Source organism: Ananas comosus, linkage group 6 (assembly GCF_001540865.1).
Source record: "Ananas comosus cultivar F153 linkage group 6, ASM154086v1, whole genome shotgun sequence".
NCBI classification, from domain to species: Eukaryota; Viridiplantae; Streptophyta; class Magnoliopsida; order Poales; family Bromeliaceae; genus Ananas; species Ananas comosus.
This window is the reverse complement of record NC_033626.1, coordinates 12,995,603-13,017,636: the sequence shown is the minus strand read 5'-3', so window position 1 is coordinate 13,017,636 and position 22,034 is coordinate 12,995,603. Positions and strand designations below refer to the sequence as shown.

Genomic DNA, 22,034 nt, shown 5'->3' with positions numbered 1-22,034 from the left:
AAGACCAGCAGGGAAGAACAGGGGGGGCGGGTTTCCCGGTGGGGCCCACAAGCATCTGGCCCGCTGTGGCCCTTTTCCGAAGGCCTGTTGCGGAACGCAATCCGAGACGGACCCGCCACCGTGTTGCGAGAAAGGGACGGCCCACGTTTTTGGACACATTCGGTCAATTAGACATTTTTTAGATCGAGGCGGCGAGCGCTGATTGGTCAGTGGATCAGCTCAATTACATATACTATCACTAGCCTACAAATTATTGGCTGGGCGCAAATAGTACGCAATAAGGGGGCGTGTTTGGTAAAGACGAACTCGCTCCGCGGAGTGGCGAGTGCATGAAACTCCAGAGAGCGAGCATTTGTAGAGGTTGCTCGAAGATCGAACTTCGCCCTCTACCGCTAGCAAATGTCTGACTTTGCTCCACAGTTAGCTGATGTCGCGGTCGCTGAACTCGCCGAGTGCAATGGGCTCTAATTCCAGCCCACCAATCAGGCCCAAACCCAAAGCATTACACTGTACCGACATGTCAAATAATGAGCCCAATTGTTTGGATCAGCCCGACCCAGCCCATTTAGCAACCAAGCCCACAAGGGAAAAACAGATCGGGAAAATCAAACCAGCCCTATTGAGAGTCCCCGGTGGTGCTCGAAAGTCGAAACCCTACTCGCGCTTTTTGTTTCGTCGTCGTCGTCGTCGTCGTCGTCTCCGACCTTCGCCGCTTCGATTTGCGCTTCAATGGTTTACATCGCCTCTTGGGACGAGTTCGTAGAGCGATCCGTGCAACTATTCCGCGCGGATCCCCATTCGGTATGTGTAATCCCTACTCTTACTCCGATCCCCTTGATCGCTTTGATCCTTTTATTGTCCTAGTTGTTGGTGTTCTTAATCGAAGTTGTTGAGCGATCTGAGGTTGGATAATTTGTTGCGTTTATGATCTCAATTTTGGGGATAGGCGCGGTATGTGATGAAGTATCGGCATTGCGATGGGAAGCTGGTGCTCAAAGTCACGGATAATCGCGAGGTTTGCCCTAATTTTCCATCTTAATTAGTCTCTGTTCTATTCTATTTAGGGTTTCTCCACATGCATGCTGAGTTTAGTTGTTGAGCAAAGGAATAGGTGAAGAAGAAGGATTTTTTATTTTTTATTTTTTATTTTGTTAGTGTCTTGTTAGCTTCATGAAGCGGAATCGCTTTATTCTGATTTTTTGACACTTTAATGAATAATTTGTTTTAGAAAATTCCTTAGGTTATTGCCTTTGCGATTTAATCTTGTGCATAAGCAATGACTCTCACAGTTGTTATGTGTTGCATTCCTAGGTCAGTTTTCTATATATGCTTTTAGAAGACGAATAGGATATTATAGGATTTTACAGAAAATATGTTAGGTGGTAATGCAGATTGTTTTGATCTAGTTGTTATGGTACCCATTTTCATTGCCTTTGCCTTATCATTCATTCTGTAAGCTTTCTGTTTATAGTTAATGGTGAATGTATCATCATCTTTGAAAAGTGGGAAATACCAGAGGCCACATAAGAACAACGAGTGAATAAGTGAATAGTTTATCACCACTCCAGCATGTAATGTCATTGACGCAGTTAACCACCTTTTATGGAGCTGCTTATCGTGGCAACTTAGAACAACTTGGAAGTAAAGGAGTTGGTTCTATGAAGTAGAATCTATGTGAAGTTATGATTATTCAGTGTTGAATTTATTCATTCACTTAATGCTGATGTGCAGTTCTCATTTTGTATTTGGGTGTTAACTTTACTAAGTAGCTTGTCTCGGGTTAGTTATTTTATAGCTTAATTTTCATTTTCTAAATGATTCTCTGTGTACTTACGCTTTACTGATGCAAGAGATAAAAATTGCAGTGTCTTAAGTTTAAAACAGACCAAGCTCAGGATGCAAAGAAGATGGAAAAGTTGAACAATATCTTCTTTACTCTGATGGCTCGTGGCCCTGACGGTATCTTTGCCCTTGCTAGCATTCAAAACAACCAATTATATATATATATTTTTAAGACTAAAATTCTTGATATTATATCTCTCAAAAAAAAAAAAAAAATCTTGATATTATGTGTTGCCTTCACCAAAGTATTCGCTAATTTGCATCTCTCTTTTGCAGCTGACATTTCCGAAGTTTCAGGCAAGGAACAGGTAGAGCAGCAGCAATCCAAAAAAAGTCGGGGAAGAAGGCAGTAGTAGCTGGTTGTTGCTATCTTCCTTTCACGAATGAACGGGAAAACAGGTACACTGTTGGTGTTTTAGTGTGACTTTATTGCATCAGTGAAATGTGATTATGAAATTTCATAGTTGAGAACTGAGAGGTGTAATTGCTGTTAATGCAATTTTTGCAATTTTTGGACTTGAACCGAAAAATGTGCAATCAATATCAGAAGTTGAGGTTGTACTCCTATCACGCAGTGTCCGTCAAAATAGTTTTAATGCTTATTGAACAGATTGACACTATGCTCTATAGTTTGGGCCTACCCCATTTTGTCCGATGAATAGCATAATGTCCAAATTTGCAAACAAGAAGTGATAGTGCAATGAGTGTTGCCCGTGATTTTTAAATGTCTCCACAGTTCATACTGTGGAATTACTGAGGAGAGCTGGAAATCAGCGTACCACAATTGCCTTTTTGTTCTGCTAAAACTGTTGATTGTTTAATTTTCAAGTGATTCTCATATTGTTATACCCTGAGTCACTACTGTGATATCACTGGTAACGCTGTTCCTTTTTTTTTTTTTTAAATGCTCTTCCTAGTTTGTACTAAGCCTTAGCATCTGAACAAATAATTTGCTGTTCTTTGTTGTTAGCAGTTGTCTTTTATGGTCTAATCGTAATTCATTACCAAACTTAGCACATTAAGTTCTGCATTATGTCGTTTATCAATTTTGATTCACGGGTTCAGATGTTCAGAGGGATCTGACATGTCCATGGATCGTAAGTTTCTGAGCATTTATTTTCTACAAGATGAGATGGCTTTATTCTTGCATGTGAACCTTTTGATTGTCTTATTAAGTTATAGATTAACTATTCCAGTGGGGATGGCGCAGCTGGTAAATCAGGTTTATTTTCTAGGTCTTTAGTATCTCTGATGCCTATAGTTTATGCGGTTTCATCTTCCTGGGGTAGATGCAAATCACAAGTTTAGGACGGAGAGCATTGGATCGAAATGCATTAGTTGTAGAGAGAATAGGAGTGGTAACTAAGTGTGGAATTTCTTTTTGCAGAGCACCCATAGGAAAATCTTTTATATTTTGTTCGGTTGCATTTGTTGTTTGGCATTTTTTTCTTATTTAGTCTCAAATACTGTATATTATTTGGTTAATAAGAGTTTGAAAAAAAAAGCCTACAACAATTTATATATTTTGTCTTGAAATATGGTAATCATGTAACAAGTGGGATGAGAGAAAATGTTAATAACTGTTTAAGCATTATGATATATATGTTAAAGTTAGACCACCGAATCACAATTGCCAAAAATAATCCTCATGCGGCAAAAGGTATAACTGAATTACTTCATCCCACATTACATTGCTGCTCTCTCTGAAATCGGAGGGCCGGATATCTGAAGTCGGAGAGTCCTTTCATTGGAGGGAGGCCTACACAATGCACCCAAAATCAACGGACTCATCGAAGTCGCACTGTGGGCTCCCTTCCAATCATACGACTAACCGAAATTGGAAAGCCCATTGGGGTCTCTTGCTTCAGAAAATAAAAAACTTATTTATACATAAATGACCTAAATGGCTTAGTCATAGATTCAATCTATTCCAAAACATGGCCCGTGCTGCCACTGGTAATGTGACCTAAAAGTTCTGAAGCCATGTTTGGCTTCCGGAATAAATTACCCATCAATATTCAATTTGATTGAAGATTTTTTACTGTGATTAAAAGTTATCTAAAAATGTAATCGCATGTTTGAGCTTCAAATCGTATTTTGGAATAATATAAAGATATTTTCATAGACAAATTATAGTCTTCAATCAAGTTATATATACACCAAAGCATCTTAAAAAGTAAAAAAAAAAAAAAACTAAATTCTTACTTTTTAATTATATGAAAAAATTTATACAAAATAAATTATTATGGAACGGCTTACGACTTACTCATTCTGACGTGCAGGTAAGTTTTAGGAAGTAAATTTTGTCCAGAATGTAATTGCTATTCCTGCTTTTGAAAATCCAGCAGAAAAGATTGCTGAAAATCTTCATAATTACCTGCCAAAATCCGGGGGTCGTCGAGGACGTTGTGCGACAAAAGTCGCGCTTTTAACCCTCGATGGTCCTCACGGCTCTCGCCGTACGCTGCTCTTGCTCCCTTACAAAATAACTAACGGCTCTTGCCTCTCCTCTCTCACCCATACCCCAACGGTCGCATTAGTTTCCAACTCTACCCCTTGGTCACATGGCCCATGGCCTATGGCCATGGGCATCATGATCCCCATCCATCAATCCATCCATGATCTCATCCATCCATCCATCCATAAGGAGGCCGTCTTTAAGAGCGATCACGTGACTCCGCCTGATTCTTCCCACATGAATGGCCCCCACCTGCCCGAATGTTTCCTGCACCCGGTCTCTCAGTACATGTTGTAAAAGCTAATTTTGAAAATTTAGAATTTTCATATGCAGCCTGCAGCCTGCACCCTGCAGGTCTTCAAAATAACTTTAGAATACATTCCGTGGTCTAGATTTTTAATTTCAATATATTTTACGGTGCGTTGTAGGAAAACATAGTTTGTACACCGGGTGCAGAAAATAACTTCCCCTTCCATGCTCCCCTGCCCTTTTCTCTGGTCTCGACATGTCACATCGGGTCGGACCAGTCCGCTCAGCGGTCAATACACCCGATCCAACTCCTCGTTACCCGCGCGCAACGTTTGCCCAGCAATTACTGCCACGTGTCCTCTCCCTACTAGCCATCCTCACATGGAATCCTATGCGGCTATGCCCCTCCACTCTCTACCCGCACCAGCGACCGTTTTCCGCCTTCACACTCCATGCCGTTACTGCCGCACCCTCACTCACTCTCTCTCTCCCCTTTATTTATTTGCACAAAGAAAGCGGTGTAGAGCGAGACAGTAATAAAGATAGAGAAAGAAGGGGGAAGAGAGAGAGAGAGAGAGAGAGAGAGTTACCTCGCTCTAAAGTCTAAACTAAACATTCGCGCCATTGCATCGCCTCCTCCACCATTCTCTCTCTCTCTCTCTCATACGCTTTCTCTGGAAGCTTCGTTGGGTCAACAATGGCGTCGCCGCCGCGGCCTCGTCCAGTGCTACTGCTGCTGCTCCTCCTCCTCGCCGTCGGAGCGGCGGCGCTCCGCCTCTCCGCAGCCGCGCACGATTACGCCGACGCCCTCCACAAGAGCATCCTCTTCTTCGAGGGCCAGCGCTCCGGCAAGCTCCCCGCCGACCAGCGCATCTCCTGGCGCCGCGACTCCGCCCTCCGCGACGGCGCCGCCGACGGGGTAAGCTCAGCTCCCTCCCGCCATTCCCCTCCTTCCGATCCCTAGATCGGACGGCGCTAGCTCCTGATCCTGTTTCCTTCTCTCGTTCTTCCGATCGACGTTTCCCGGGGTTGTGGTCGCCGCAGGTGGATCTAACGGGAGGGTACTACGACGCGGGGGACAACGTGAAGTTCGGGTTCCCGATGGCGTTCACGACGACGCTGATGGCGTGGGGCATCATCGACTTCGGGCGGAGCATGGGGCCCCACCTGGCGGAGGCGACGCGCGCGGTGCGGTGGGCCACGGACTACCTCCTCAAGGCGACGGCGGTGCCCGGCGTGGTCTACGTCCAGGTCGGGGACGCGTCCCGCGACCACGCGTGCTGGGAGCGCCCCGAGGACATGGACACCCCCCGCACCGTCTACAAGGTCGACCACGCCCACCCCGGCTCCGACGTCGCCGCAGAGACCGCCGCCGCCCTCGCCGCCGCCTCCATCGTCTTCCGCTCCTCCGACCCCCCTACTCCCAGCGCCTCCTCGACCGCGCCGTCGCCGTACGGATCAAAACCCTAACCCTCGCCGCCCCTAATCGATCCCCCTTACCGTCGATCTGAACCCTCGTCCATTTTTTGTGGTTCGTTTCTTAGGTCTTCGAGTTCGCGGATACGCACCGGGGCGCGTACAGCTCGAGCTTGCACGACGCGGTGTGCCCGTTCTACTGCGATTTCTCCGGATATCAGGTCCAGTGTTTTGCTCTGCTTTTTTTTCGCTTTTTTTCTCCTTTGGGGGTGGGGGGTAAAGAAAAATCCCTGTGAGATCAATGTGGACCGTTGGATCTCTCTGATGGACGGGTTGCGTGTGATGCTCAGGACGAGCTGCTGTGGGGCGCGGCGTGGCTACACAAGGCGTCGAGGAAGCGGGAATACCGAGAGTACATCAAGCGGAACGAGGTCGTGTTGGGGGCGAGCGAGTGCATTAATGAGTTCGGCTGGGACAACAAGCACGCCGGTATTAACGTCCTCATCTCCAAGGTATATATTTTTATATATATGTATACATGTATATATATCTACCACACACGCGCGACATTCCCCACTAATATATTCCATGTTCTCATCATATTATTTATATTATATTCATGATGATATTCCATGTCTCATACATATGTGGACCAACTATATATGTCATATGTTGCTAAAAAGTCAATCTGCAAGCTTCATATTATAGGTAAGCTCGTAATTGAAATAAATTTGCCCTCTTTCTCGTCTTTCGCGCCGACACTGTACGGCTGAGTACGGAAAATGCCCTAGTTTAATGACTTGTATATATATATATATTTCTCTCCAACAGGAGGTTTTAATGGGGAAGGACGATTATTTCCAATTTTTTAGAGCGAACGCGGAGAACTTCATCTGCACCCTTCTTCCGGGGATATCCAGTCACCCTCAGATTCAGTATTCGCCAGGTTTATAATTTAATATTACCTCGATATCTTCTATATACATGTATATATATATATATATATCGTATAGTTACTAAAAAGGGTATGCCGATCGGTCTCTGCCGAGCGAGTTAATTTAATTCTGTTGTTGTTTATTGTTTTGTGGATTTGGTTTAAAATCAATGGCCTTTTCTTTTCCTCTGACTAACCCGTATACCTCAAATCCTATCCTATCTACAGGTGGATTATATATTAGGGGATAATCCTCTAGAAATGTCTTATATGGTCGGGTATGGGTCGCGCTATCCGCGGCGGATCCACCACCGCGGGAGCTCGCTCCCGTCGATCCGGGCCCACCCGGCCCGAATCGGGTGCAAGGCCGGGACGGCCTACTATTTGAGCCCGCAGCCCAATCCAAACTTATTAGTTGGGGCGGTAGTCGGCGGGCCCACTAATATTACCGACGCATTCCCGGACTCCCGGCCCGTTTTCCAGCAATCGGAGCCCACCACCTACATCAACGCGCCGCTCCTCGGCCTACTGGCCTACTTTTCGACCCACCCGAACCCGTCCGATTGGTCCGACGGTTGAGATTTAATCCGTACAAAGAGAGAAAGGGCAAGGGGAAGGGTGTACTGTGTAGTGTAATTAAGAGAGTAGAGTGTGTGGTAATTAGTAATTAGTTGTCTGATGATGATTTTTCCATTCCTTTGAAAGGTGGAGGGAATGGTTTACGTGTACTGTTTCTAATTTGTTTCCTGAATGAGTTTGAGGGAATTGATGGTGAGCATTAATTAGATGGGAGGGGGAAATGTAACGAGGTTATACTCTATATTAGTGAAAGATTAGCTTCAATGACACGGTGCTCTGCTTTGCGTAGAAGTTTACTAGGTAACACTTACATCATATTATTTATTTTCAATCAATTATATCTCTTCTTTTGAGAGAGAGAACAGTATAACAAATATATTGTTTTAAAAACTATAATTGGATGGATAAATTTAAAAAAAAAAATTTGATTGATTAGAGACACACACCAGTAATATAAATGTTGAATTCTAAAAATTTTCCAGCTCTCCTCACTTATGCGCACCACGCAGCAACGCATCTCTTGCCTATTAAATAATAATTTTATAATTAAATAAGAAAAATAAGATGAGATGTTTCTTCCGTAGGCAATAATTTCTCCTATCTCGCAGCCATCAATTGCGCTTCTGCAGTTGCAGAATATCTGCATCTCTCCCCCTCATTCTCAACAAGGTCCTGATTAAAGAGCCCCCGGTCTAGGAACCAAATCATTACCTACCCATTCATTCAATAATGAAGAGGAAAAGTGTAGAGAATATTGACTTCACATGACAGGCAAATGAATAAAAGAACATTTCTAAACCTCGGATATAAATTAGTTATTTTTTTTTGGCTAAATTATAGAAGATCTTTCCGTCAAAATTTAATTTTTTATTTTTTTTCTCTATCATTTAAAAATCTACACTGTTCCCTTATAAAATAAAAAATATTCACAAGAGGGTACAGTGTAAACTGTGACGATAAAATTAACATTTTGCTTCTTACTATTTTGCCTCTCATCATGTTCACAGGTGAGAAGACAGAATATTTTTAGCATAACAAAATATATAATAATATTTTATAAACGGAACCCTAACGGATTACTAACGGCAGGGGGCGAAATGAATATTTTTTATTTTATAAGGGGGCGAAATGTAGGAATAAGAAGGATAGTGGGTAGTTATAAATAAAAAATAATAATATTACTTCAATTATTATATTTGAATTTAAATTTAAAATTTAAATAATTAAAAATAATAATTTAAAATTTAAAATTCAAAATTCAAAATTAAAATAAATATTCTTAAATCTCAAATTTAAAAACTTAAAGTTACAATATAGAATATCAAATATAAAATTTAAATAATTAAAAATAATAATTTAAATTATAAATTTTAAATATTTTAAATTTAAAAGAATAAATATAATTTAAAAATTATAAATTTTAAAATTTAAAATTTTAAATATATATATATATTTATATACTACTATATAATATATATTATATATATATATATTATATATATATTTCAAAAATATAAATCGGATGGATTAATTTAATTCCACCCCTATTATGGGTGGGGTGGGTTACCTCAAATTCTTATTGGGGTTAAGGGGGGAGGTTTGGAGGGGGATAACCCCCTTATCGCCCGTCTTTAACTCCGAACCAACTGGGTGTTAGAAGATATTTAATACAATCGTGATTTTAATATACAGTCGTGATGAAGGGAAAAAAGTAACACATATTCACAGAAAGGAAAATCATTCATAGGGATAATAAAAAATACAACTAGATCAATTAAACCTGCTATGTATATACTGGAAATATCTCCGACCGTGTCATTACGTTTCTCAGCGCCAAAGCTATTTAACAAAATTAAATTTTTACAAATAGAATCGAAAGAATGCATGTGCAAAACTAAAATCACATATTTGTTTCTGTTTTTTTTTTTTCCATCTAATTTTAAAACTGTGTTGTAATAGAAAGTAGTCACATCTCATAAATTGGCATCTTCCTCAAACTACTCGTTTAAAGATGATGGGGATGGACATAGTTTGATAAGCGTGCACAATTTTTTTTTTTTTTTTTATTTCCGTCCCTGCGATGAGTGTGCGCTGGCCACACAGTGCCCATCAGCATCTTCTCCAAACTACTGTTAATTTGAGGATAATGCCTATACAATTTTTGTCCCCACAAATTTATAAGGTGACGATATTACGACCAAAATCCAACGGCCGATCTTTGATTTTTGTATTGTACAGAGGCAATTGCATTCATGTATAATATAACCCAAACAACAGTATCCAGTTCTCAAACTACAAGGAAAAAGAAAAGAAAAAAAAATACACGTTGTTAAATTACACATCTACCCCTTAAACAACCATTTAATTGCAAACTCTACCCCCGGAGTCCACAGCATATCCCCGAGAGCGACACCGCGGCCCTCCGCCGCCTTCGCCGCGGCGGGAGGATCCGCTCGCTCTGGAAGAGCGGTGCGCCGCCGCCTCCGCCGCCGCTGAGCGTGCGCTCCACTCGGAGGAACTCCCCGAGCGAGGTGGGGCACTGCGCGTCGGCCCGGCAACAGCGCCACCACCACCTCCGGCACCTGAGGCGGCGCCGCCACTGCTTGGCCCTCCTCGCTCCGCCGCGTGCGAGATCCGAGCACGGCTGGGCCCTCGCCGCGCGGGCGCGGAGGTCCGGGAAGGAGACGCCCATTAGGGTTCCGAGGGTCGTGCTCCGGTCGGGGAAGAAGGACCCGGTCGACTGAGGAATATATCGAAGAGAGAGCGAGTTGGGGGGTGTTAAATTTGTAATTATGTAGTAACAAATGGGGCAGGAATTGGAGGGTTCGTACCTCAGTGTCGAGATCCGAGGAAGAGACCGAAGAGTTCGTCGGGGACGAAGGTAGGAGCTCCGCAAAGTACTGATCCATCTCGAATGCAAGAGAGAGAGAGCGAAGAAGAAGAAGAAGAAGGAGGGATGGGAACGATTTCTCGGGAGCACAGGGGTTGAACCGTTGAAGTGGCGCAGCGCTAATGACAGGTGCGGGGATGTTTTGTCTTCTTCGTAGGGAAATAACAGAAGGGGGTGTTGAATTTAAATTCTTCTAACAGAGAAAGGGTGTGAATTTAATCACATACAATACGAATTATAGCGCACATAATATAATCACATGTAATATCAATAAACAATAATATTATTTTTGTGATTCTTTTGCTGTTTTTCTAGGCCTCATCCATTTATCACAAACAAAAAGAGCTCAAAGCTGCATTCACTACGGCCGCGGGAAATAGGGAGCCCATCCTTGTCATAGGCCCATTCACTGCAGGCTCTATTGTTGTTAGGCATTTCAGAGAAGCCTCTAAAATCTTGTCAAAGAAAAGCAACTCGATTGCCGATTGCATCATATAAATGATACCATCTCAGAAAATATCAAACAATGGACCCATCAGGCATGGATATCTTCCCAGGTTAAGAAAAAGAATGATAAAATTGACTATGATGATACACGGAAAAAAGACATACAATAGCAGGCTCAAAAGAAACCTTTCCCGGAGGAGAATTCCTCTGCAGCTCGTCACTCGATAATGATATCTCTCTTCAGCACCAGACTCCTCCCAGAATCGCTTCTGATGAAGAGCTTCTCCACCAACTCGTCCCAATTAGTCCTCCCGCTCGATTTCGAAGTCGGGGTCGTCTCGGTTTGGCTCTCAGCAGCTGCTGTTCCCGAGCTGGTGCCCGCAGCGTCAAGGGATTCTTGTGATGGTGGCACGACATGTGGTATGTTCAAAGTGTCGGCACGTTCCAGCGCACTTCTGTGCTCTTGTTCAAGACTCTCTTTCCTCTCCATCTTTTGATATGGTGGGGGTGTTGTCGCCTTAGCAATTTCTTTCATTAGCTGGAGGAAAAAAAAATTAAAAAATAAAAATTCAGCCACCTCCATAATTAAAAAGGTGTCCATTTGAAGAAATACAATACCGTAACATTTTGGAATAGGGAAAAACAATAACAATAATAATAATAGTGTAGATGGAATAACTATTTTCAATTCTTCCAGCCATGCAAGCCAATACTCGACAACGAAAGCAATATTGCCTATTTTTTCAGGCCTTGTTTTACGACATAAGACAATGGGGAATAGCATGGATAACTTTTTCTTTAAAAAAAAAAAAAGAAGAAAAAAAAGAAGCTAACTGTTCACTCCTTTTTGTCCATTTATCTACTGCAAAAGTCGCAAGCTGATGCATTTGCTGCAGTATCATTACAAACTTTCTCTTTGGTGATCGTGTTTGCAGAAGAATTTTACAAAGCCAAACTCGATAAATTAATTCGCATTCGGATGAAATGGGTTTGCTAGTCCCATCAGAACAAATAGTAATAGTAGTTTCTATTTCTAGCCTGGATATGGTTAGGATATTCCTATTGATAGACAGCTTATGCAATGCAACTTTTCTGACCGAAAAGAATCAATGGGATATGATGCAGCAGTTCATACGATAAGTTCAATTTTATTGAAGATATAATGATAGAGAACATTTCATGACAAATAACAAAACCAGTGTGCTTCGCTTACCTCTAAAGCCTTTTCTGCTTCTCGTTCAATCCAAACAATTCCATGATCAGATGTAGCATTGCACGATAACACAATATGCTCAAATCTTCCTTCTACCGGAATGGCTGTCCTAACCTCAGGAGGATACCTTCCGCATCTGCACATTCAAATCACGGATTATGTCATTGTTCCAAAATTCCAGTGCTTCCCGATAATTTCGATCTATTTCTTGTAAAACATTAGTTCTTTAATAACAGCTCGTCATGTATTTTTATTGATCCAAGAAAAACAGCTTTTCAATACGATCAGCAAATAGCAAGAAGCAAGAAATTTTATCCCTTTTTTTTTGTCATCAGAATAATAAAGGCGATTGGATTACCTGCAAAATTTTCTCTCAACAATATGATACATTCGACCGGGAGCATAGAGTCTTTTTGGATCACTAAGCTTTTTCTTCTCTGGAATAAACGTATCTCTCATGCAAACAAAGAACAGTAGGCAGGGCAAGCTGTCCAAAGTACAAAGACCTGGTGTAAAATTAAATGTAATATGCAGTTGTTGATCTGAAAACATATGGCCAGAAAAGTAGCAGAAATTATGAGAACCGAATAATAACGCACCAGAAGATAGACCCAAAAATATGTTCCAGAGGCGTTGGCGTTCTCGGCAAAAAGTCATCCTAGACAAACAATGAGTCAACATCTGAGTAAATCTCATATTAAACAATATGAAAAATAATATAATAAAGAGAAATGCTCTCTAATTCTTATAACTGTGTGTATTTTACGAAAACGGTGAAGATTGAATGAAATACTGGTCGAATGCGGTACAGGGTTGCAACCCTTCAAATGTTTATCTAACCCGTCAATTTCACATATTCACAGCGGCTTCGCTAGCGATGCGTGATTACCATTAATTCTCAGTAGATGGACCTGGGAAGAGCCTAATAGTAGTAATACATAAATCTACTGTGTTTATGCTGAGTAAGTCATTTCCTGAAGCTCTTCTTAAAGGAAGCAACTGCTAGAGGATCATGAGATCAAATAATTTGAAAATGAAAGATCGAGATTACACAAAGCTGAGAAGCCAGTTAGTCCCGCCCACGCAAACCAGGCAGAGAGTGATTCTTTGTTGTCTGAATCAAAATACGGTAGGGGGAAATTTTAAAAAATGAAAGGGACATTAAAGCCCTAGACAGGAAGAGAATCATTTTAGCTTGCAATTAATGAAACAGCTAACCTAGAACAGAAATGAAAGAGATACGAATCGGAATTAATGTTGCCGCACGAGTAGAGTAGTAAGTAAGTAGCGGTGCCAGCAATAACTGTAGATCGATCGTACATTTGGAGTTGAGAATCAAACGAATTTTGCTTACTCGCCTGCAGAACGACGGAATTGACGACGTCGGCGTACTTGACGGCGAGGTTCAGCGACATGCAGCGGGCGGGGGCGATGGCGTAGCAGCGCACCCTGCTCCTGGGAATCCCCCCGAACTGGGCGGGGTTGGCGACGACGAGGAGGGCCATGAGCGCGGCGATCCCGGAGCCGAGCGAGTGGCCGGCGAAGACGAGGGTGTGGTCGGGGCCGAGGTCGTGCAGCTGCCGGCGCAGGGCGTCGGACTCGCGGTCGAGGATCCAGACGGCGGCCTTGAGCAGGCCGCGGTGGACGTAGCCGCCGTCGAGGAGCTCGAGGCGGTTGTCGAGCAGGACCTTGTAGTCGCTCTCGCGGGCGAGGTTGAGGCCGCGGATGGCGAGGATGAGCTGGCGGTGGGGGCGGTCGAGGTAGAGGAGGTAGGGGGGGCAGTTGGGGCCGGTGTCGTCGTAGGTGGCCCGCTTGACGACGCAGGTGGGGTCCATGCGGTAGCCGCCCGAAGCACACCACGCACTCCAGCCCGCACGACACCGACATTTTTTCCTTTCCTTTTCCTTTTCTTTTTCTTTTGAAAAAAGCGCCGGTAGTGGGAGGAGGAGGAAGAGGAGGAAAGAGGGGGTAGGAGTTTATTTTGGTTTTTGCTGCGCTTTCTTACATCGCTTGCTTATGGAAGGGGGAAGGAACTCAGCAGCCAGGCAAAAGTAGGATGGAAGTTTCCAGCCTTGCAGGTGGATGTCTTGCTGGGGTTTGCTGGCGTGCAAAGGGTGAGGATCTGGGCACTGCAGTCCATACATGCTTCTTATTAATTAATTAATTTATTTATTTTTGAGAGAAAGGTAATATGTTGTACGTTTTGTTTATTTTTTAATAAATTAAATTTAGTTAAAAATAGGAATTAAAAATAGGAATTAACTAGAGTTCAAATTTTAGACTTCGGATACCAACCACCAAGCTTTTTACCACTTGCGTTAGGGACGGTCGGTCTTGTGTCTTGCTGTTTATTATTATTTTTTTTTTAGAAAGATAGGTAGCTCGCTACCCGTTTAGTTTAGTTTATTTTATTTAGAAATAAATTTATCTCGAAATGTAAATCAACTAGCATTCAAACTTAGGACCTTGGGTACCAATCACCAAACCCTTTGTCACTTACTCTAGGGACGGTCGGTCTTGCTACTTATTGTTCACTTAATTATATATATATGAAGTCCGGTTAGGATACTATCGATAGCACCAAGGGCTTGGTCCTATCAAGTTTTTTATCGTTAGATTTAACCCCTTGATTATTTTTACCCGTTAGATTATACTATTCAACCAACCACTCACTCAACCCTAAGAGACCCATATCATCATAACCGTACATTTCTCAATTCAAAGGCTAAAAAACTAATAGCACCAATAACTTAGTGTTATTAACAATATTCCAGCCTAGTTCTATATATGTATATAGAGAGAGAGAGCTCTATATATANCGCGGGCGAGGTTGAGGCCGCGGATGGCGAGGATGAGCTGGCGGTGGGGGCGGTCGAGGTAGAGCAGGTAGGGGGGGCAGTTGGGGCCGGTGTCGTCGTAGGTGGCGCGCTTGACGACGCAGGTGGGGTCCATGCGGTAGCCGCCGGGGGGCGGGAAGCGGGGGCGGGAGAGGTCGTCCTCGTAGACGGCGAGGATCACGCGGCAGATGCGGGGGATCGGCTCGAACTCCTCCGGGGTCGCCGCCGGCCACGTCTCGCTGTCGTAGGCGCCGATGTAAGTCAGCCGCTTCCACGCCCACCGCGTGCACCCGAAGCACACCACGCACTCCAGCCCGCACGACACCGACATTTTTTCCGTTCCTTTTCTTTTTCTTTTGAAAAAAGCGCCGGTGGTGGGAGGAGGAGGCGGAGGAGGAGGAAAGAGGGGGTAGGAGTTTATTTTGGTTTTTGCTGCGCTTTCTTACATTGCTTGCTTATGGAAGGGGGAAGGAACTCAGCAGCCAGGCAAAAGTAGGATGGAAGTTTCCAGCCTTGCAGGTGGATGTCTTGCTGGGGTTTGCTGGCGTGCAAAGGGTGAGGATCTGGGCACTGCAGTCCATACATGCTTCTTATTAATTAATTTATTTATTTATTTTGGAGAGAAAGGTAATATGTTGTACGTTTTGTTTATTTTTTAAAAAATTAAATTTAGTTAAAAATAGGAATTAACTAGAGTTCAAACTTTAGACTTCGGATACCAACCACCAAGCCTTTTGCCACTTGCGTTAGGGACGGTCGGTCTTGTATCTTGCTGTTTATTGTTTTTTTTTTAAAAAAAAGATAGGTAGCACGCTATCCATTTAGTTTATTTTATTTAGAAATAAATTTATTTCGAAATGTAAATCAACTAGCATTTAAACTTAGAACCTTGGGTATCAATCACCAAACCCTTTGTCACTTACTCTAGGGACGGTCGGTCTTGCTACTTATTGTTCACTTAATTATATATATATGGAGTCCGGTTAGGATACTATCGATAGCACCAAGGGCTTGGTCCTATCAAGTTTTTCATCGTTAGATTTAACCCCTTGATTATTTTTACCCGTTAAATTATACTATTCAACCAACCACTCACTCAACCCTAAGAGACCCACATCATTCTAATCGTACATTTCTCAATTCAAAGACTAAAAAACTAATAGCACCAATAACTTAATGTTATTAACAATATTCCAGCCTAGTTCTATGTATATATATAGAGAGAGAGCTCTATATATATATATAATATATATATATATATATTGAGAGAGAGAGAGAGAGCCGCGTTAGGCTTGTGTGCTTTTATAAACACAGTAAATTTTGCACTATCAAATTATTGTTGAAATTTTTAAATTGACGATCAACTCCATTAAATTTAATCTAAAATATTTAAAATAACTAGAAAATAAATTTTGCAATTTCTTTATATCATTATCTAATGATCGATGGGCTCAAAATCAATAAATTTAATTGTTGTGGTAAGTTGTTTGGAGTTTAACGATGTAAAAATATTCAAATACATAAAATTTCAATACAAAATTTTTTATACTATATAAAACACGATTAATATTTTTGATTTAAAATTTTAATATTATATCATCACTTTATGATATTTTTATCTTCAAATATTGATTTTGAACTTTTTTGATAACTAGATAAATAATATCAAAAAATTATAAATTTTATTTTTTATGCATTTTATATACTTCAAATTAAATCTAACAAATCGATTATTGATTCAAAAATCTCCATATTGAAAACCGCTTGATAACATGAAAATATCTGTACTTGTAAAAATAAATAATTCAAACCATATATATGTATATACACACGCACCACCTTAGACTTTGCTTGAGAATGTTTTGAGCTATAGTTTGTACTCGTGACAACTAGTGATTTATCTGATTTTCGTCAGAGTAAAGATTTTGCTGTGATTTGTTGTCAAAGGTTGTTGAATTCTAGCTTGTACTTCAATTAAATTACTTTATCAAATTATTATTATTTTTTTTTGATAGAGAAGTGATGCCGTAACTAATCCCACCTTAGATGATAGTTTACTAAGCCATCGCATTATTATATAAATAAATGATGATTTTTCTATGCTTCTTTTCTATATTTGGCATTTTATATAGGATTTATTATATCCAACCAATTTTATTATGTTATTATGACAGATGGCGAACATTATATGAAGAGCAGTAAAACAAGATTGAGTTGAAATGGTATTAAAGAAAAAAAAATTTACTTCTAGTACGTTTATATAGCATGGCAATGATAGCCTAACTATTACAATCTCTATATATTTGTTGCAAATAAGACTTTTTTCGACCATAATTATCGAATTCGAATAACGTATTATTATATAAAATAAAATGATGACATAATTGAACTAGTAGTCAAGCTATCTTGAAAAACAAATGAGGTTATAGTTAAGTCAACTATCATTCCTAACTGAGATCAAAATAGAGTTTAATAAGTGATTCAATTAAATTAATATCGAACATTGGGGTTAAAAAAATAACACTTGAAAGAAGGGTGTATAAGACATATCCATTTTAGCATCGCTTTTTGTTTTTTGTTTTTTTTTTTTTGACGTAAAAATTGTCATATGGGGATAGTACAGTGCGATCCATTCATTTTTGCGTTTTTACCAATTGAATTTTTCCTGAGAGCTGAGCCAAACCGGAACCGACCGGACCCGACCCGACCAGTCGGATTCGCTCCCCGAGCCGCGTCCGGCTCAATCCAAACCTAATTTTCCGCACCATCTGATCCGATTCCGGTTGAATTTAAGCTCGTAACCTCCGCACCAAAACCAAACACGCTCGACCTCTTCCCACCCCCTCAGTCCCCGATCGATCGATCGATCGATCATTCGCGTCGCAAAGGAGCGAAGCGCTCCGCCCCCCTCGCCCGCTTCAAACCCTAAAAATCCCCCTGTATCCCCGAATCTCGCCCCCCGCATTCGAACCCTAGAAATCTCATCACCCTCTCCCGCATCGATAACCTCACTTCGCTTGTAGCTTCTGATTCCTCTCTCTGAGAGCTCTTCCTTTGACGTTACCATCAGCCTCTCCTGATTTTTTCAGCAAAAACAAGCTTATTTGATCCTTCTTTGGACAAGGAAGGTAAGCTCGGCTTTTGTTTTTTATCCTCATTACCAGCTATTTTATTATTTCTTTTCCTTTTTTTCATTAACTGCATGCATATTTCATTCTCAGATTTGTTTAATTTCGACTGTTTTGCATAGGATATGGTAGTTTCGACATAGATCTGTTGGATGAGTGGTTAAATTCATGACATGCGGCAGTAAAATACATGTTATCATGTTATATATGTGTTCTGTACGCTATTTTTAATGCGTCGCATACTGCTGTTTCAAGATATATCTGAAAACGATAACAAAAATCTGATGCTTCGGTGCTTCTAATCACGATGAGCTCGAAGAAAAAATGCGAAAGACAAAAGCAACTCTAAATGCTACCTTACCTTTTATCTGCATTCAGCATGCAATAGTGATTGTGATTATTTTTCCTGATTTACGAATTGCCCTTTCATAATATAATGATTGAACCATTGATTAACTGTTTTTTTCCTCTTTTTTTTTTTTTATTGAACTGCAGCTTATTGTTATTCCTCTTCCCATTCCGTCAAATATTTTGTTGAATTGCTACATCTTTCAATATGTCATTGGATGATCTAAGTAAGAACCGAAGCATAGGAGGAAGATTTAGAGGCCGTGGTATGGGCCGTGGTATGGGCCGTGGACGTGGTGGTGGTGGCGGCACCTTCCGTGGAAGAGGAGTGGGGATGCCTCCTCGCGGGCCTCTTGGGGTTAATAATCGGCCTTCTTCATTTGCTATTGCTAAGGCAAGCCCAAACTATCGCTGCTTTTTTCCATAATATCAAGAATCTGTATTACAGAATAAAACTGAGTAAGGAAGAGAGGATTTCTGTGATTTCCATTTACGGAGAGGCTCAAGCACCCTATGCGGGACGTCTTGCAATGTGGTGCATATAATGTAGAAATGGATTTAAGGGGGGGGGTTTCGAGATATCCTCTTGCCAATTGTGGAATTCTACTTTCGCCCTCCTTTCACATGCTAGTTCTGGGGACCTTTTTGCTGGCGCTTCTGGGTCATACTTCGGAACTGGAGCTCTCACTATTAACCTGTCATCAGCATTTGTGAAATGGGTCGTTCTCTGCTTCCATGTATTATCTGTACGCTTTACATGCTATTTTGTTAAATTTAGCCACTAAATCGGAGAAAACTATAAAAAAATGGTGCAACTTTGAGTCAAAATTTTTGTAAGTTCTATCAAATTTTCGTGGTAGGGATTGCCTCATCAAGGATGGCAATTGATCATGCACTGATTTTACCCTAGCTCATTCTTTTCACATTCTGGAAATTCTGTTGCATTTCTTCAGTCATTTAGCAGGGCTAAGGACATGATATGGAGACACGATCTGTTCAATGATAGCATGGTAGCCGCAGGACTGTCTGGAGTAGAAACGGGTACGAAACTGTACATTTCAAACTTGGATTATGGGGTATCCAATGAAGATATAAAGGTAAGTTTAGATATTGTTGCAGTTTAGAATCCACAGTTAGTTTTCTTCTAATCTATCTGCTCAGAATTTGTTTCACTCTGGTATAGGAGCTGTTTTCGGAGGTTGGTGAGCTGAAACGTTGGGCTGTTCATTATGACAGAAATGGTCGCCCTAGCGTGCGTGCTTTCTTATTTCTTGTCATCTCATGCTTATTGTTATAATAGAGCACTATTCTTTCCCTGCAATTGCCAGACACTCAAAAATGAAAATGCAGTTGATTTTGTTTCAATGCATTCTTTTGGCTGAGAAGTATTAGTTTTATTGTACTGTGAATATACAGACTTTTCCCTTTTTCTTTTTTGATGGCAGTTTGATCTTCGCAGAATTCTTTCTCATGTAGTGTACGTTTTTCTACTCAATTTGGACCTTGTTTGGTACCTCTTACATTTTTTTTAATTTTTTTTTTTCTTTCTAATCTTTTTAAACTGAAATTTTATGCAATTGGATTTGCTTGCTCTCAGTGGACTGTCAACAACCTAATCAATGGGGTTTGTTGGGCAATAAAAGGCAAAAATAGCTGTCACATTTTTATTCCTTTAATTTCTTTAGAAAAATAAATATGAGTTTGGAACTAACCGAGTATAATAGAACGGAAGAATGTCTGCTCGCACATTCAATTCAATTGCATATAGAAATCTAAAAACCAAAGAAATCTAAGCATTACTAAATAAGGCCTTAACTTTTGGCTTTTGATTATTATTTTAATTAATTAAAACATGCTCCTTAGAAAGTGTCCATGATTTTTGCTGGCAGGGTTCAGCCGAGGTGGTATTTACTAGGAGGAGCGATGCCATTGCTGCCTTAAAACGATATAATAATGTTCAACTTGATGGAAAAACTATGAAGATAGAAGTGATTGGAATGAATTTAGGTTTACCTGTTACCCCTCGGGTAAACGTTGTTGGGGGCACAAATGGAAGAGGAAAAAGAACAGTTGTTATGACGTACGTGGCTCTCTCTCATAAATTTTTTTTTTTTGTTTTGCTGTGTTGGCTTTGCCTATCATATTCATTGTTCTCTTCTATGATATATCTTTGTTTGTTCTATTTTGTTGCTTATCAGCAGCAGTCGTAAACTCTTCGTAATTCATAAACTCTTCGTAATTCAATTAGAATACTCCCTATTTTGATGCAAGATTTTTTATCCTATGTGCTTTGCTTTAAATACTTGTTGAAAATGCATCACAAGGCAAATAACATTGCTCTGCCCTTCGTTAGGGCTTTGTAAAATTTGGCCTGGTAGCTTACTTATATATGGCTTATCTTTCATGGTTCAGACACCTTCCGTGCCTGGCAGATCTTTGGATGGTTGACTGAACCACGAAGATAGTACTCTATTTGCCAACTAAAATTTCAGATTTCGTGGACTTCCCTTTCCTGATGTAGCCTGTTAGAACTTAGGCCCCATCATCTTGAGGGTTGATACTGCATCTGGTTTATGAAAATTTTGCAAATCTTCTGTGACTCTTTTATATTTTCAGTTGCATATAACCCACACTATTACCTTGTATGATGATTTGCATCGTGATAGATGCCAGATGAAATGTCTGATTTGCTAACTATGCGATACAAATGTAATATTTTGAGCCGGTGCTAATATCCTTTTTTCTGGCTTTTAAAAGTTTCTTATATTGTTCGTTAACAATAAGAAAATGGTGTTTCAGGCCAGAATTTGGTCGCGGTGGTGGCAGTTCATCTAATCGCTCTTCAGGGTAAGATCATAAAAAAACGATATTTATATCTTTGCAAAATAAGATAAATTCAACACTAGAATTTTCATTCCTTGTCTCTATTGTTATATCTATAATATAGTTTTGTCAAGGGGAATCAGTGGCAGTAAGTGCGCAGGAATATATGCTTTCCACTGCATTGATTGTTTTTGTCCTAGTGTTTTGCGACTATGTGATAGTGTTGACTTCTCTTGGACCATCTTCGTCAGTTATCTCAAGTTGACCAGCCACCTTGATGATTTTTTTTTTGGGGTCTGCAAAAGCAGGTGGAACCGTGGTGGATTTCAACGAGGCCGTGGCCGTGCGCGTGGCAGTGGCTTTCAACGAGGCCGTGGTCGCGGCCGTGGCCGTGGAAGGAAGCAAGCTGTCGAGAAGTCTGCAGAACAGCTGGACAAGGAGTTGGACAACTATCATGCTGATGCAATGAATACTTCTTAAATGCGAATGGTTGGGGTCTTTTTTTTTTCTGTTTACTGGTTCTCCCAGACAAGGGTTTGCAGAGTGTTTGCTGCTTCTATATATCCCCTCTTGGTTAGATATATTTTCTGGTCGTTAAGCTAATAGTTCTTAACTAGTGGCCTATGAGAAAACTGTTTGCTTCTTTGCTTGCTGGAATTAAATTGTAACGATAAAAGTTTGCGTTTCATGACCAGCCATCTAGTCGTAGGTTCAAAAAAAAAGGATGTATGAGTGTTTGGTACTGCATTGAGCATTGGGGTCTTGAAGCTGAGGTGAAACATGATAATTCTTATTAGCGCAGTTGCATATGGTCTGTTTGAGATGTTGTTATGTTTAAATAAGCATTTTCTTACTTTAATTGCTTGTTGG

The 22,034-nt window shown here is 40.9% G+C and overlaps 5 protein-coding genes across 7 annotated transcripts; 3 read left to right on the top strand and 2 right to left on the bottom strand.

Moving 5' to 3' along the window:
- LOC109711825 (signal recognition particle 9 kDa protein) lies at nucleotides 656-2,531 on the top strand. The gene is made up of 4 exons (XM_020235091.1): nucleotides 656-801; nucleotides 947-1,015; nucleotides 1,866-1,959; nucleotides 2,119-2,531. The coding sequence occupies exons 1-4, from the start codon at nucleotides 730-732 to the stop codon at nucleotides 2,193-2,195; spliced, it is 312 nt and encodes a 103-aa protein (XP_020090680.1). The 5' UTR covers nucleotides 656-729; the 3' UTR covers nucleotides 2,196-2,531.
- On the top strand, nucleotides 4,750-6,919 carry LOC109711823 (endoglucanase 6-like). The gene is given in 6 exon segments (XM_020235088.1): nucleotides 4,750-5,468; nucleotides 5,594-5,963; nucleotides 5,966-6,000; nucleotides 6,094-6,186; nucleotides 6,316-6,477; nucleotides 6,797-6,919. Coding segments are annotated over 6 exon segments (1,005 nt in total). The 5' UTR covers nucleotides 4,750-5,246.
- LOC109711250 (uncharacterized protein At3g17950-like) lies at nucleotides 9,662-10,426 on the bottom strand. The gene is made up of 2 exons (XM_020234199.1): nucleotides 10,310-10,426; nucleotides 9,662-10,218 (listed from the first exon to the last, which is right to left on the bottom strand). Exons 1-2 carry the CDS (start codon nucleotides 10,385-10,387, stop codon nucleotides 9,853-9,855), a joined length of 444 nt encoding a protein of 147 aa, XP_020089788.1. The 5' UTR covers nucleotides 10,388-10,426; the 3' UTR covers nucleotides 9,662-9,852.
- Nucleotides 10,432-15,431, bottom strand: LOC109711247. Of its 2 annotated transcripts, none has more exons than XR_002216548.1 (6): nucleotides 13,387-13,869; nucleotides 12,628-12,686; nucleotides 12,387-12,515; nucleotides 12,029-12,164; nucleotides 10,981-11,353; nucleotides 10,432-10,561 (listed from the first exon to the last, which is right to left on the bottom strand). XR_002216548.1 is itself a non-coding variant. In XM_020234196.1 (6 exons), the coding sequence occupies exons 1-6, from the start codon at nucleotides 15,194-15,196 to the stop codon at nucleotides 11,033-11,035; spliced, it is 1,341 nt and encodes a 446-aa protein (XP_020089785.1). In that variant the 5' UTR covers nucleotides 15,197-15,431; the 3' UTR covers nucleotides 10,828-11,032. The 2 variants fall into 2 exon arrangements, 1 of the variants encoding a protein (XP_020089785.1); XM_020234196.1 differs by lacking the exon at nucleotides 10,432-10,561 and adding an exon at nucleotides 14,981-15,431 and having other exon boundaries at nucleotides 10,828-11,353; nucleotides 13,387-13,866.
- Nucleotides 17,695-22,028, top strand: LOC109711249 (THO complex subunit 4D). 2 transcript variants are annotated; one of them, XM_020234197.1, is made up of 7 exons: nucleotides 17,695-17,993; nucleotides 18,489-18,735; nucleotides 19,295-19,438; nucleotides 19,525-19,593; nucleotides 20,231-20,421; nucleotides 21,141-21,188; nucleotides 21,470-22,028. In XM_020234197.1, the coding sequence occupies exons 2-7, from the start codon at nucleotides 18,550-18,552 to the stop codon at nucleotides 21,642-21,644; spliced, it is 813 nt and encodes a 270-aa protein (XP_020089786.1). In that variant the 5' UTR covers nucleotides 17,695-17,993; nucleotides 18,489-18,549; the 3' UTR covers nucleotides 21,645-22,028. The 2 variants fall into 2 exon arrangements, with proteins under 2 accessions (XP_020089786.1, XP_020089787.1); XM_020234198.1 differs by having other exon boundaries at nucleotides 17,696-17,993; nucleotides 21,473-22,028.

Coding starts and splice junctions, on each gene's coding strand:
- LOC109711249 (XM_020234197.1), top strand. CDS start 18,550: ATGTCATTGGATGATCTAAGTAAGAACCGAAGCATAGGAGGAAGATTT. Junction 18,736..19,294: donor CTTCATTTGCTATTGCTAAG/GCAAGCCCAAAC, acceptor GCATTTCTTCAG/TCATTTAGCAGGGCTAAGGA. Junction 21,189..21,469: donor TCATCTAATCGCTCTTCAGG/GTAAGATCATAA, acceptor GGTCTGCAAAAG/CAGGTGGAACCGTGGTGGAT.
- LOC109711825 (XM_020235091.1), top strand. CDS start 730: ATGGTTTACATCGCCTCTTGGGACGAGTTCGTAGAGCGATCCGTGCAA. Junction 802..946: donor TCCGCGCGGATCCCCATTCG/GTATGTGTAATC, acceptor TTTTGGGGATAG/GCGCGGTATGTGATGAAGTA. Junction 1,960..2,118: donor GATGGCTCGTGGCCCTGACG/GTATCTTTGCCC, acceptor TCTCTTTTGCAG/CTGACATTTCCGAAGTTTCA.
- LOC109711250 (XM_020234199.1), bottom strand. CDS start 10,387: ATGGATCAGTACTTTGCGGAGCTCCTACCTTCGTCCCCGACGAACTCT. Junction 10,219..10,309: donor CCTCGGATCTCGACACTGAG/GTACGAACCCTC, acceptor TATATTCCTCAG/TCGACCGGGTCCTTCTTCCC.
- LOC109711247 (XM_020234196.1), bottom strand. CDS start 15,196: ATGTCGGTGTCGTGCGGGCTGGAGTGCGTGGTGTGCTTCGGGTGCACG. Junction 12,687..13,386: donor TCAATTCCGTCGTTCTGCAG/GCGAGTAAGCAA, acceptor TTGTTTGTCTAG/GATGACTTTTTGCCGAGAAC. Junction 11,354..12,028: donor AAGCAGAAAAGGCTTTAGAG/GTAAGCGAAGCA, acceptor TTTTTCCTCCAG/CTAATGAAAGAAATTGCTAA.